Here is a 15,196-nt window from a genome sequence, read left to right as displayed (position 1 = left end):
TATACCAAGGGCTCAAGTAGAAAGCAAATGTTTTGAGAATGATGATGGCAACAAATGTACAAATGTGCTTGACACAGTGGATGAATGTAGGGATTATGATAAGAGTTGTATGAGCCCCCCCAATAAAATGATTTTTTTTAAGTCGTGTCATCATCACCCCAGTCCATTTTAAACCGTGTTCTTCATGCTTATACTCACTGCTATTAGCTCCCTGGCCATAACCCTAAGAAACACTAATCTAGTTGCTTTGTCATTAGATGTATCTCTCCTGGATTTCATCGAAAGGAAACATCATAAACAATAATAACAAAATAAAACAGAGAAAATTTTTCCCATTGAAAAGAAAACAGAAAATGGCAAAAACCAGAACAAATTTAAAATCGGTCAAAAGGGAGAACAAATGATAAGATGTTAAATTTTTCCCTAATTACATCTGCATTCCTCTACTTTCCAATGCCCTCTCTGTTCACATCCCTGCTCTATGGTCACAGGGGATTCTGCAGAGGCTTAATCCATATGGGGACATAAATAAAATGGACCAGGTAGAGTTTATTATTTTATAGTAAATGATCAAATCATTACGACCTTTTCAAATTCAGTGGCTCTGACAATGGGCTCATCTATAACAAGACCCGTGAAGGCAGCACCAGACCAGGGAGTGTCTCACTCTGCTGCACACAAAGGTGCTACGAAGTGGAACAGGTGTGAGGGCGCCCAGAGAGCAGCAAGGACAGCAGCATCCGTGAGGACATCTCTGTGGCAGCTTAGCCCTTTCCTCACTTTAACACTTACGAGTACGAAAAGGTAAAGTGATTTTCCAAAAATGTAGCTTAATCGGATATCCTGTTGTTAGTCATTTAATATTAACCACACTTTATCTTCTAATAAATGTCCAGTCCCATGGTGTTCAAAAGGAAATTTTGTGCAATTAAATATTTGGGTGGGGGGCGCCTAAGAGGGGCATGAGGATCTTTGTCCTGGGGATGTTTATTGAGGTAAGATTTAATGTAGACATTTTATTCGTATTGTTACTATGGGTCCATGCAAGGAACTGTTCCTCTTGACTCTGAGCCACAAACTAGGCTCCAAGAGACATCAAGCAATCATTTCAATGAACGTATTTTTAATAAAAACAGGCCCTGAAGTTTTCAATAAACTGAAGTTTAAATAAATCAAACTCTAGAGGAGTAGAATCTGGAACCCCACCTGCAGTCACAATTTAACAGGCTGAACCGAAGATGAAATTTGACATGAATAAACTTCCAAGTCTTTTCATGGGAAAAAAAATAGCAAAGCAAAATGCCCAAGAGATCCCCATACGCCACTGCGTAGATTCTGACTCACAGTGACCCCGTGAGACAGGTAGAACTGGCCCTGTGTGTTTCTGAGACTGCGACGCTACAGGAGTAGAAAGCCTTGTCTTTCTTCCTTGTAGCGGCTGATAGTTTCAGGCTGGCCTATTATAATTCCGCCAGGCTAGTAATGCTGTATCACACACAGCAAATTCATCTCCCTGCAAGCAAAGGAACATAGCTGAGCTGTATTCTTTTCCAGCAAGACAATGCCATGAGACTATGAACACACAAAGTGGGTAAAAGTTTCAGATTTTAGCACTTAATTTCACTGGGAGTATTAAATGGATTTCAACCAACTTCACCATAAAACATGAGCGAGAAAAAGGAAATATGAAAATTCATGCTGTTTGCCTTCACATGTCTGCCGTTTTCTCATCCCAAGATTAACAATAAAAATCAGATTTACGTTCTGTAATTTTCCACCTGGTGCTGCATTTATTACCAGCAATAGCCTCAGTCTAGCAAGGATCTGGGATGAACCCCTACTAAGCTGCAAGAACGTAATGAAGAGCGTGTTTACAGGTAATCCTCTCATCTGCATCGATGTTTCATCCCAGTGCTTGCACATCTGCGGCTGCTGCTTTTCTCAGCCCACAGCCAGGACTCCTTGTAGGGCCATGGCAGCAGCCGGTACAAACCAGGAGAGTAGTAATGGCCCTACACCTCGACTCTAATACTTACCCCACACACACACCCCGCCAACCCCACACCACCACCACCCCACACACACATACCCTACCAGGGAGGGCTGGTAGCACAGTGGCCTACATGCTGGGCTCTAACTGCTAGGTCTGCAGTGTGAAACTACCAACCACTCCATGGGAGAAAGATGAGGCTTTCTACTCCCCTAAAGAATTGGTCTCAGAAACCCATAAGGTTTCTGGATTCTACTCTTCCTACAGGATCACTATGAGTTAAAATCCACTCCATGGTATGAATTTGTTTTGTTTTGTTCTTGTTACTCCCTTCCCACTACAAGGAAGCCTTGTAACAGGTGTAGTGGGTTATGCATTGGTTTGGTAACCTCAAGGTCAGCAGTTCGAAACCACCAGCCATTTGTTGGGAGAACTATGAGGCTAAGAGTTACAGCTTCAGGATCCCAAAAGGGCAGTTCTATCTGTCTAATCAGATTGCTATAAGTTGGAATCCACTTGACATCTGAGTTTGACTTCCTAACACTACAAAATGTAGTTTTGAAGGAAATAAAAAGGGATAACATACATTTAAATATTGGGAATTTAGAAGTGTATAGCCTTGGCACTTATGTATTCATGTTTACTGTTGAAAGATACAATTACAGTGTGCATGGCCATATGAAACCAAAACCCATACTCCATGGACTAGATTTCAACTTACAGTGTTGCAATACAAGGTTTCCAAGACTGCAAGTCTGTGGGAACATATAGATTTATTCTAGCTGGTGGGTTTTTGAACCGCCAACCTTGTGATTAGCAGCCAATGTCTAATATACATCACCTAATCCTGTAACTCACTGGCTTTCTGAGAAGAGAACTCTTTCCAGGAGTAGAAAGCCTCATCTTTCTCCTGCAGAGAAGCTGATGGTTTCAAACTGCTGACTGGGGCTAGTGGCTTAATGCATAACTACTACACCCTAGGGCTCATACATCGCCCAATAGATAAATAACCCAAACACACTGCCATCAACTTGATGCTGACTCATAGCAACCCTACGGAACAAGTTAGCACTGCCCTCTGTGGTTTTGGAGACTGTACCTCTTTACCAGAGTGGAAAGCCCATGGTTCTCCCATGAGGCAGCTAGTGGTCAAAGCTGTTGATCTTATGATTAGCAGCCCCGCTTATAAACCACCACACCAGCAGGGCTCCTTACATCACCCTATAGAACAAAACAAAGAAGAACAACAACAAAAGGATAGACGATATTGCTAATCTTTCCTCGTACTGCTGCTATTGTGAGTTGTCATGGCATCAGCTCCTACTCAGAGCAACCTTGTCTAAGGCCAAGCAAAGTGCTGCCCAGTCCTGTGCCACTGTCATGACCATAGGCATGCTTGCTTGTCTCCCAGCACTGCAGGGAACACTGTCCTACTGTGACTCGAAAGATTTCCATTGACTCATATTCCAAAGCAGGTTGCCAGTCCGTTCTTCCTGGTCTGTCTTGCCTAGACAGTGCCGAAACCTATAACTGCTGATATTCTTGGAAATCCAAAAGTGTACCTTCCAGCAGCATAGTGGCACTCTCATTACGACAATGCAACAGCCTGAAAGCTGGGCGGTGGCTAACTCGTGCGGACTTTTGTAGTTCTGGAAAAAGCTGCATTTCTAGCTCTCTGTTTGTAGACTTAAGGAAAGACAACACTAGTTCTGAAGAGCCAGCTAGTTCAATAAAAACAAACAGAGGCTGAGAGTGTGTGGTGGGGGTGAGTGGGGGCAGTGGAGACGGGAAGAGGTGGCCTTTGAGACTCCTCCAAACCACAGCACAACCGCCCTATTAATAAGTCACTGGTGGACTGTGAAGATGGGTCGATGGTCTGTCACTGGGAGTATGTGACTGTGTACTTAAGCTGGCAGAGCCTGACGGTTCAGTAGCCGAGTGCAAGTCAGTGGGTTAAGATCACACGATCCAGGGCCCTAATCTTTGCCCTGCTCCGTGAGCCTGAAAATGCCGACTCATCTCTTGGTAGCCCTCCTCCTTTATCAGTAAAATAGGGGCTGTCAGACAAAACTCTCAGAGCACTTACTACTAATAATGATCATAGGATACCTGTAAAATTCAAATGCTATGGAAACATGAAATCATGTCTGGGACCTGCCAGCACAATCTGTTTCTCTTTTGATATCACAGGGGCTTAGATACAATCTTCCTAGCCTAAGAGGGGCCCCGGGAAATGCTATGGTTTCCCCTGCTTTGATTTGTGAAGTATTTCATGCATTCTCGCTTTAGAGACAGGCTGAACACAGCACTATACCCATTTGGTGGGTGAGGAACTGAGGCCCAGAAAGATGGCGTGTCCATGACCGCAGAGCTGGCGGAAGCAGAGACCCAGCAGGAGGTCAGGCTTCCTCATCCAGTGGGCCGCCCGCATTATGTGCTGCCTCTCAAATTGGAAAGGGAGGGTACTGAGACATGGATGGATTTGTTACTGTTGTTTCGGCTCACATTTGCCGAGAACTCTCTCCATTCCCATCTATTAGCTCATTTCGTCTTCCACTTGTGACCACCACTTCAGCCCAGAATGAGGGCTCCTTCTAGAAAAGTCCTGAAGCAGGTCTGCTAGCAATACCTGTTTTCTGTAGATGAGGGATGATCCTGTATTTCAGTTCAGCACTCACACGCACACTGCACTGTGAGGGTGCTGGAATAGAGGCGTCACGGAATGCCTCTTCTCAAGGAATACTGGTTTATTGCATGGCCACAGGTAGCTGATTATAAAAATATATATATCCATGCAAAGCCAAGATTTATGATTAATAAATGTGCAAGAAAATGACAAGTCGCAGCTCTTCAAATAGTTCAGTGAACCTTGCATTAGCTGATGACATTTCTTAGCCTCGCTATTTTAACTCTGCTTTTCCAAGGCCTTGGGCATTTTTTTTAATCATTTTATTGGGGGCTCAGACAACTCTTATCACAATCCATACATACATCCATTGTGTCAAGCACATTAGTACATTTGTTGCCATCATCATTCTCAAAACCTTTGCTTTCTACTTGAGCCCTTTTTTTTTTTCGTATCAGCTCATGTTTTCCCTTCCCTCCCCACTCCCCCTCCCCCATGAACCCTTGATAACTTATAAATTATTATTTTGCCATGTCTTACCCTGTCCAATGTCTCCCTTCACCCACTTTTCTGTTGTCTGTCCCCCAGGGAGAGGGTTATATGTAGATCCTTGTAATCGGTTCCCCCTTTCTAACCTACCTTCCCCTCCACCTTCCCAGTATCGCCACTCTCACCACTGGTCTTGAAGGGATCATCCTCCCTGGATTCTCTGTGTTTCCAGTTCCTATCTGTACCAGTGACCATCCTCTGGTCTAGCCAGATTTGTAAGGTAGAATTGGGACCATGATAGTGGGGGAGGGGGGAGCATTAAAGCACTCTGTATTTTTTAAACACTGTATTGTGATGTAGGATTCCAGAGCCGCATGGTGGTTTTGCACACAGCAATTCCTGCACATTTGATTGCAACTCATTGACCGTAGTCCCCTCACCCTCTCTCTTGCTCCCAGCATTTCCTGTTTCCACTCCTCCTTCTTTCCTAACCCTCTGTCCTGAGCTAAATGCTGCCCTGTTGATCTTAAGTGGTTATTCTAACCCAACGGTAACGGGATGGGAGTGGGTTCACTCCCAGATCTTAAGGGTGACTAAAGGCCAGATGCTTGGGGGTCCCGCCAGTCTCTCAATTCAGCCAATAAGCCTCATCTGTTCTATGATTTTGTGTTCTGTTCCACACTTTCTCTCCCACTCTCCAGATCTTCTAATACGATTCTTTTCAGAGCAGTTGGTCGTGGTAGTGGGCACCGTCTAGTTCTTCTGGTTTCAGGGTTGTTTCGTATAGGGTGTTTGTGTAGTCCATTAGTCCACTGGACTAATTGTGTCCATGTGTACTTCAGTTTTCATCACTTTTCTTTCCCCTGAAAAGTGAAGAGACTAATAATACTTGGACCTTAGTTGGCTGCTCATGAGCAGTTCAGACCCCAGTCATGACTCACCAAGGTAGGACGCAGAGCATTGTCTTTGTGAATGAAGTTATGCCAGTTGACTTTGGGGCCCCCCAAGACCTACGGTCATGATCCTTCAAGCCCATCAAGCCATTCCTTCGAGGTGTTTGGTTCTAGGGCGTTTTCATCAATTTACTGCCTGTATAGTCCACCAGATTCAGCAAAGATAAATACACATATATAAATATCCTCCGTCAAAACCATACATACATTGAGTATATAACATGTATAATGTATATACATACATATAAGTGCAGGGGTATATACAGACTCTCCTCCCCACGCCTGTCCATCCTGCATGTCTTTCCCAGTGTGTACTTGTAGTTCACCGCTATTACGGGACTTTGTGTATAACAGTATTTGTGTCAGGTGCCTATAGCTCTTGGAAACCTCCCTGTCTTCCCCTGCATCCATCATTTTGGCCCCTAACCTCTCTCTTATTATATATTGCCTTTCCCTTCACTCAAATTAGCTCATGATGTTTGAACTGCTGATGGATTCCCCCAAACTCGTTTTGCCTCGTGGCTCCTTACCTGCCAGCATACTGTCTGTTTTTATTGAGGGAAACTTCAGAGTCATTTCATGCTTGTGCCTATGAATCATCAGATGGTCCTCTGTGGGGAAGCGCTGTTGACAAACAGGGGAGGAAGGGAGACGGGAGAAGAGAAGAAGCATTCAGTTTTGTAATACATCTGCCATCATAGGAATTGGTATATATATTCTATTAGGAATTGAAATCCTAATAGAAAAAAAAATAACCAGTTCATAAAAGTGTGAAAGCATACCTAAGTTACAAGTTATTTTATTTTATGTAAGCAAAATGTGCTATGATGTTCCTTTGAATTGTACCCAAATACATGCAAACTTATTGACATTATAATTACCAAAGGGCTTAGCTGCACAGCAGGAAAAGCTGGCTGAATGATATCGAGAAATTGGAGATCAGCTCTTGGGGTTCCCTCATTCTCTGATTCCTCACACACCTTCTCTGGGAACTGTTAATTTTATTGGTTTTCTGTTTTAATAATAATTACAATGATAGCAATCCAGGGGCAGGTAGGGGTGGGGTGGGGGTTGGCCTGGTTTCATTTCACTTATTTTCTTTCCTTTCCTCTTAAATTCTTCATTTCAATTGAGTCAAGGTTTACAGGGCAGATCAGTTGTCCACTCAACAATTCATGCGTGTGTTGCTTCATGCCACTGATTGCAATCATTACAATCTAGCATTTGCTATAAAACCAACCAACAAGCAAAACCAGTTGCCAATGACTCCAATTCATGGTGATGTGCTATTGATCAAACTAGAACTACATCCCACTGGGTTTTCAATGGCTGCGATCTTATAGAATGAGACGGCCAGGCCTGTCTGCCATGACACCGCCAGTGGATTCAAACCACTGAACTCTCAGTCAGGAGCCAGGCACAAACCATTGGTAGCACACCGAAACCTTACTGCTTACAAGTGTCTGAATATGACCAACGGTAATGTCTCTTCATTAAACTACTAATTAGCATATATACTAAGAAGATGTCCTTGCCTAACACCTACGTTAGCCAGCTTCTACATAGAATGAAAGAGGGTTTAAATTCCTTTTATCCATGGCCCCAAAGAAGACTTCCTAACAGTGAGCTGACAAAAGTGGAACTCTACGTGTAGATATGAGTCAGCCCTGGTGGTGCGGTGGTTGTGCACTGGGCTGTGTTCGGCCTGTGAAAGACTGGGCTTTCTACTCTCTAAACAGTAAAGAGTTTCAGAAACACACACAGGATCACGATGAGGCAGCGCTGACTCAATGGCAGCAAGTTTGGGGGTTTTTCTCAAGCCATGTCCAAAGTAGGAACGTGGGCCTAGCCCAGGATGGCACTAGAGTTTTGCAAAACCATTTGGAATTTCTCTCTCATAGTTTCTGTTCAACCTAATCATGTAAAATTAAGTCTAAGGCATGATAAGCATGCTAGACATTAGCTATAGATTAATCAGAAGTAGAGGAAATGCATGAAACAGGGAAAGAATCCTGATTCACATCAGACTTTGGGGAAGAATTACATGCCATGGTTAATTATTTGACATCTGTATCTAGCAATCTGTGCCATGACATTTATATAGTATGTTTCAGTTTACCAAGACCTTGCCCACTCATTATCTGATTTCTTGGTAATTATACCAAGATTTTTTCCCCATTAAACTGTTACATTTGGTTTTTGTTTGTTCGTTAGCTTTTTATTGTGAATTGGGTGAAGTTTTACAGAGTAGATCCGTTTTCCATTCAACACTCCATACATATTTGTTTCATGCTATTAATTTCAATCCCCACAGTGTAACATCACTTATTCCACTTCCTCCCTGTAATAGACAGATGGCCATGTAGCACATGAGGAATTCTTTTTAGTAACCTGTCCTCTCTCGGTACAATATCACAAGTCAGCACTTGATTTTTCATTTTTAGAGAATGACATTCCGGTTGTTACAAATCCTGCTCTCACATATTTTTGGTGGCCTGACTTCTGGTCGCATGTTTAGACTGTACTTGCCAGCCCTCATGTGTTTAAGTGGGGCCATACAACTAGTGGTTCCCTTTGAATCATGAGAGAAATGGACACATCATCCAGAGAAGAACATTTAATTCCTGATCCAAGGCTGTCTAGTTCTCCTCACCTTTCTGTTAGCAGGGTGATTTGCAATCTTGGAAAAGGTGGCCCTTCCATTAGCCTCGATCTCTGAAAGATTATCAAGGGCACAGTTCTCTTGCCAACCTACCTTGGACAATAGAAGTAAACCGCTATTATTTGAAGCCATTGAAATCTGGGGGTAACTTGTTATTGCAGCAGATCCTTGCCTCTTCTGATTCAATGTGGTATGTTTTTAATAACTGAACTGATCAGAGTATCCCTTTCATCAAAGTCAGATGCAAAGACAATGACAGACAATAGACTCTACTGAATATTTCTTAATCTTTCTTTGACGAATTAGAAGTTCATTTGGAGCTGCCTACTTTCTTGGGATTGCTTTTTTATGTTCCAAAGCCATCATATAATGTGGCAGAAATCTTTTCTGAAAATAGTATCATTTTGTGTTCAAGAGAATGAGAAAATTTACTGGCTTGAATCTATAGGCTACTATAGGTAGTTCTTCCCATATATAGCACATGTTTATTTGCCATTTATATTAGATAACTTGAAGAGCTTAGAATTTGAAGAAAAGGGAAGGTGGGTCATTGAAGCCCAGATTTCTGAATATATCCAAGTTCACAAGAATATTTGGCCTGTTTCTGCTGTGTTATCTGTCTTCTCCATGCGCTCCAACACTACATAGCGACTGCATCGAACAGATAGTCTTCTCGACGTGGTTGATAGTCTTCTTGACACGCTCTAACACTGTGTAGTGACAGCGTCAAACAGATAGTCTTCTCAACGTGCTTGATACAGTCTCCTCAATGTGCTGTAACACTACATAGCGACTGCATCAAATAGATACAGTCTTCCCAACACGCTCTAACACTGTATGGTGACTGCATCAAACAGATGCGACAACCACTGCCTATGATTTAGAGACATAGAGTAAATTTCCCAGTCATTTTGTCAAAAGTTGCATTTGAACTTTTTCTATCACATACATAACAACAAACCATGCGGCCACATCCTTTGGTTCATCTCTGCCAACCACGTTGGCCTGTATAGAAAGAGAGCTTAAAATAGACTAGTGACCAGAATACTTGTGAAATCATAATGCTCATACTGTTGGGAATTAATTCTAGTTAATTAACTTCCCCATAAAAGGCAACACGCTTTTAAAATTTAACCACAAATTGTAAATGAGCAAAATATACAACAAATAGAAACCGAGAAAGGCAGGCCACTGAGGTTGGGGAGGCAGCTTATGGAGTGGGAAAAGAAGCAGTAGAATTAGCCCTGAGCTCTGTGAGATTAGAAAGACGAGAGAAGGGTCGCATGACTTTGGGGACAACGACTGCCAAGAAGCTGTAGCATTGAACTCTCCCAGGTTTACAGTTGATTCCTATTATACTCCTGTTTCTTTCCAGTGAGAGAAAAGGCAAGGGAAATCCTTTCCAAAACCCCAACTCGATGTAGCATGGACACCTCCAACACGGACTTCCTCTTCTGCTCTTGGTCCTTTTCCTCTTTCTGCCGATTGCCAGGCTGTGGAAAGTTGCTGAAATCAGTGTTGGGATCATGCTGACTGGCTCCTCCATGAGTTCCTGCTACCCCACCAGGAAACCCTGGGCCCCACTGGGAAGCTACCAGAATTCCTCGGAGCTCAGACTTGATCACTTGAAAGGCAGACACAGTGTGTCAAGCAAAAAGACACGCGTCACAGGAACTAGAGATGGTGCGTCTTAGAGGTATCCTTCTACTTAAATGTGTGTGAAGGTGGCTTGAAATGGTGCTTCACAATCAAGACGCAATACCCGTCTGCTTGTTCCGGCTTTCTGTCATCCACCTCCTCCTCAAGAAAAGGACCTGCTCCTTTACTTCGAGGGTCAAAGTCACCCAAAGCAGACTCCTCCATCCTTCTCTCACTGCTGCTGTCTGCACCTCAGAATTCTCTCCCTTTCCCCTGCGTCTCGGGGGAACTAAGTACCTCTCGGTCCGGCATCCCTTGTATTCTGGGATTGGCTCTCTGGCCGAGGTCCTCCGTGCTAGTGTTCCCTTCTCTTCCCCTCTCCTGGTCTCTTAACTCTTGAGCAAACCCAGCCCACCGAGCCCTTCATTGAAAACGAAGCTTTCCCAACTGCTTCCTTCTCAGGCTACCTACCATTAGATCACCCTTCTTCCCTTCGCAGCCGAACGCTCTTGAAAGAGCCCTGTATACTTCCCACCTCCACTTCCTCCCACCCACTCTCACACGAATCCCTTGCAATCTGGCCTCCACCCCTGCTCCTCTCTCATAGGGTGCCAGCGAGCGCCCAACTGCCAAATCCAACAGTCAGCTCGGGCCTCACACTGCCCCCGCTCTGGTGCGCCCGACACCAGTGACCACACCACGGTGGTGGCATCTATTGAGTTATGCCTGCTGGATTCCCACAAGGAGCTAAGACTGCTTGTAGCAATCCATAAAACGGAGTCGGGCAGCATCAGTTAGGGGCTGGTGAGCCCGCAGGGGGAAGGGACCCCGAAAGAAGAAAGGCAGAAGCCACAATACAAACCAGAGCACAGTGGCTCTGTCAACTGGGGGAGGCTTTGCTGCCCAGTGGACATTTGGCAATGCCTGGAGAAAGTTTGGGGTGTCACCATGGGGTGCTGCTGAATATCCCACCATGCACCGGACACCTGTCACACACACAAGAAAGAATTGTGTGGCCTGTCCCCAAAGGTCAATCGTGCCAAGACCTGAGGATCTCTGGCATCCAGTCCAATAGTCTGCTGACAGCTCTCTTTCCTCCTGACTTAGGTGAATATTAGACATGGGTAAGAATCTCTTCCTGGACATAGTCTCCTCTCCTCTCAGTCATAACCCTGACATGGGGGGCACCCGAACTCAAGCTGGACTCTTAAGGATCCCATGCTCTCAAGTATACCTCCCTGAAAATAGTCTCCCATCGCCCAACCTCCAAATAAAATACACCCTTTTGGGGATGCGCTTCAAGATTCCCATTGAACGCATGGTGGCTAAGGGAAATAGCAGTGGTTAGGGCCCACGAGCTGCTGCTCATAAGAAAGATGAGGCGAGTTGCCAATGTAAAGATGGTAACCTAGAAACCCTTCAGGGACAGCTCGACTGTCCTCTGCGGGCCCTCGAAGTCCCTATAGGATCAATGGCAGTGAGTTTGGTTTTATCATGCTGGTTTATGATACTTGTCCAAGGTGACCTGTGTTCCTTCCTTGTTCACCGAATATTATCACCAACTCATCAATTGGTTAATGAACCATGTGGCTACATGTTTGCTGTGGAGATCAGAAACTGCATGAGGACAGAGGTTCTCGGTCTTGTCTGCTCTCTCCCCCAGGCAACCGCAGTGCCTGGAGCAAGGCAAATTAAAAAAAAAAACAAAAAAAAACATGTTGAGTGACTTGACTGAGTACAATTTCATGTGCCCAGGGCCTAACCAAATCACACGGCTCAAAATATTTGATCCCCTGTGAGTTTACATAGTTCTCGTTGAAGAAGCTGGGTACAAATTTGTTTTCCTTTTGTTGGGTAAGTTTTGTTTTATTTTGTTTTTTAACATTCCCAATGGTTATCCCTGGTTGTGCAAGATTTCCCCAAGTTACTTGTCAACCCTCTGTGTTTTCCTAGTGGTCCCTGTTCCAAAGTGAGCTCCCAAACCGATTTGTAACACCTCTGCCACAACTAATTTATCTGCTGCTTTTCCTCTTTGGAGGGTGGTAATAAACGTCATACAAAAACTCCTGTTGAGCCTGCCGGGGACCTAAGCAAAGAGTCCTGGCTGCTCCAGCGGTCACGGATAGCGTCGCCGTGCCATCTAGTGCTTCCCTCCTGGAGCCTTCCACAAACTCTCAGGGGAGGCATAGGAAACAGCCAGGGTTCTCCAAGGGTGTGACCCCCTTCAGCACTTCCTGGACATTGTTCCACGATGTCCTGCCAATCCCATCACATAAACACTTGGAAGAGTGAGACGACTCCTTTGGAAACTCCTGAACAATTCAGAAGGCACCCTGGTAGCCTGCGGAGTTACTCGGTGGGCCGCTAACTGATGGGTCAACAGGTGAAACCCACCATCCTCTTTGTGGGAGACGAATGAGGTTATTTTCCCCCCGACCATTTTCACAGGTTCAGGAAACCTAGGGAGGCTTCTCCGCTGTCTACAGAGTCATTGTGAGGTGGAGTCAAAGGGATGGGAGCAGGCTTTTGGAAACATGCCTGTGCTCTGAGGTCTAAGCTGAAGTGAAGATCCTGGCCTGGTAGTGGCCACATGTGGTCACTGGCCTCCATTTTTCAATGACTGGAAGGTGGAGATAAGCCAAGAGTCTGATGTGGGTGTGGCACATAGCCACTAAACGATCTGATTCTTCAGGGAAAAGTAACACTTTGATTCTAGATGAGAGATAGTTGCAATATATATATATATGTATATTTATATATTAAGAGCTAGGTTCTTATTTAGTAGCAGCAACAACAACAATACATGAAGTGAGCACTTGCTATGAGCAAGCCCCATACAAAACACTATCTGGACACGACCTCATCTGACCCTCACAAAAATGTCACTTGGTAAGTGCCACACATCGGGTCCACTCACCTTTTTAATGTTCAGACAAATGGGGAAAGTGGGGGTTGTAGAGAAGAGCCCTGAAGGGGTAGTGGTTACATGTTGGGCTGCTAACTGCTAGGTCAGCAGTTCGAAACCACCCAGTCACTCTGAGGGAAAAGATGAGGCTTTCAATGCCCAAAAAGAGTTAAAACCCTGTCCTATCAGGCTGCTATGGGTCAGCACTGACAACATGGCAGTGAGTTTAGTTTGGGGTTCAATAGGTGGTAGAACATGTATGTCGTTGTTAGCTGACGTGGAGTGGCGTAGACTGATGGAAACCCCATACACAGGGGATAGGACCTTTGTGATCCCACAGGGCTTTCATGGGCTGATTTTCTGCAGTTAATCACCAGGCCTTTGTTCTTAGCCCATGTTAGTCTGGAAGCTCACTGCAGTATGTGCAACATCATAGCACAGCGGTCACTGTGCAAGAGGTCCAGGATTGGAATCAGTGTCTTCCCCTGTACAGTGAGAATCCACCCGGGACCACCAGTAGAGTCAGGGGCTGAGAGGCCGTCAAGGCTCAAAGGGGAAAACCAGACAGAACAAACCCAAACCATGTATGCCAGTAAAAGACTTCACCAACAAGTCAAAGGCCCGGTATTCACACGGTCGGTCGCCGTGAAAGCAGCAGGCTGCCTTCGTGGACCTTCCTGAAGCAGCAGGCCTGCACAGCCGATGGGCAGGATGAGCCTGGGTTATTTCCAGGAGGAAGTGACGGGTGGAAACAACTGGGGCAAAGGTGGCTGACCCTCTTCAAAATGGGAAATCACTACGGTGATGAAGGGGGTAAGGATGCTGAAGATAGTGGGGAAGGGCACCTTGCTAAAGAAGAAACACCCACAGGAGACAGGGTTGTAAAATGAGAGCTGCTTCCCCACTGGGGGTAGGGGAGGTTCTCCAGCAAAGCCAGGGAAGCTCACACTCACCTGGGAGCAGCCTGGGGCACTGCAGACAAAGGGCCTCTCCTGCTCCAAATTCATCTTGGATTCCTCATAAATCTAAAGGGTGGGGGTGGGGGAGAGAGGAAGGAAATCAGAAAGGCATGAGTATCTCGGCTTCTACCTGAGCAACACGCGGCTGTGGCATTGGCTTGGAAGCGCCTGCCTCCCCCACCCATCCCAATTTCTAACAGTGAAACACTCGCTGCTGTTGGGTTCATTTCAACTCAGCGCGACCCTTTAAAGCAGAGGTTCTCAACCTTCCTAATGCCAAGACCCTTTCATATAGTTCCTCATGTTGTGGTGACCCCCAACCATAAAATTATTTTCATTGCTACTTCATCCCTCTCATTTTGCTACTGGTATGAATCGGGCGACCCCTGTGAAAGGGTCTTTTGACCCCCAAAGGGGTCGAGACCCACAGGTTGAGAACTGCTGGTTTAAAGGGTTTCTGAGGCTGTACCTCTTGAGCAGAGCAGACAGCCCCACCTTTCTCCTGGTGTGTTTTGAACAGCTGACCTTGTAGTTAGCAGTCCGACTGTTACCCAACAGCATCACCAGGAGGCACAAAATAAGGAAGAGAGACAGTGTCCCACCGTGCAGGTTGGCTAGGCAGGACCGGTGGCGCTATGGGTTAGGCGTTGGGCTGCTAAGCCTAAGTTCAATGGTTTAAACCCACCAGCTGCTCCCCGAGGCTGCCTGCTGAAACTCGGAATAGGGCCGCTCTGAGTGGGAACTGACCGCTCTGAGTGGGAACTGACTGGACGGCACCGGGCTTAGGGTTACTTCAAACAGTGTGGTTGGGAGTGAGCATGAGTGGGAGGTCCACCCCGACTGACCTGGCAAATGTCACACCCCAGTAACGTCAGTGTCGGTGTCACCGAGGGACGCTAAACTAGCACTGGATCCAGCTAACCAAAGGACCCTAGTGCCTCTCCCTCCCACCGTCCCTCCCACCCCACCAGCTT

The 15,196-nt window shown here is 45.5% G+C and overlaps 1 protein-coding gene across 1 annotated transcript in view; it reads right to left on the bottom strand.

Moving 5' to 3' along the window:
- CREB5 (cAMP responsive element binding protein 5) overlaps positions 1–14,282 on the bottom strand; it is a 390,923-nt gene extending 376,641 nt beyond the window's left edge. Inside the window, exons 1-2 of the mRNA XM_004702744.4 lie at positions 14,217–14,282; positions 6,589–6,682 (exon numbers count right to left, since the gene is read on the bottom strand). Of these exons, the coding sequence (XP_004702801.1) occupies positions 6,589–6,682; positions 14,217–14,270 (148 nt within the window). The 5' untranslated portion in view covers positions 14,271–14,282. The remainder of the gene's footprint in view (positions 1–6,588; positions 6,683–14,216) is intronic.
- Positions 14,283–15,196: the final 914 nt, after the last annotated feature.

This window comes from Echinops telfairi, unplaced genomic scaffold (genome assembly GCF_000313985.2).
Source record: "Echinops telfairi isolate 266 unplaced genomic scaffold, ASM31398v2 ScPeMD7_23;HRSCAF=83, whole genome shotgun sequence".
NCBI lineage: Eukaryota > Metazoa > Chordata > Mammalia > Afrosoricida > Tenrecidae > Echinops > Echinops telfairi.
Note: the sequence above shows the minus strand (reverse complement) of the source record. Positions and strands in the feature narration are given on the sequence as shown.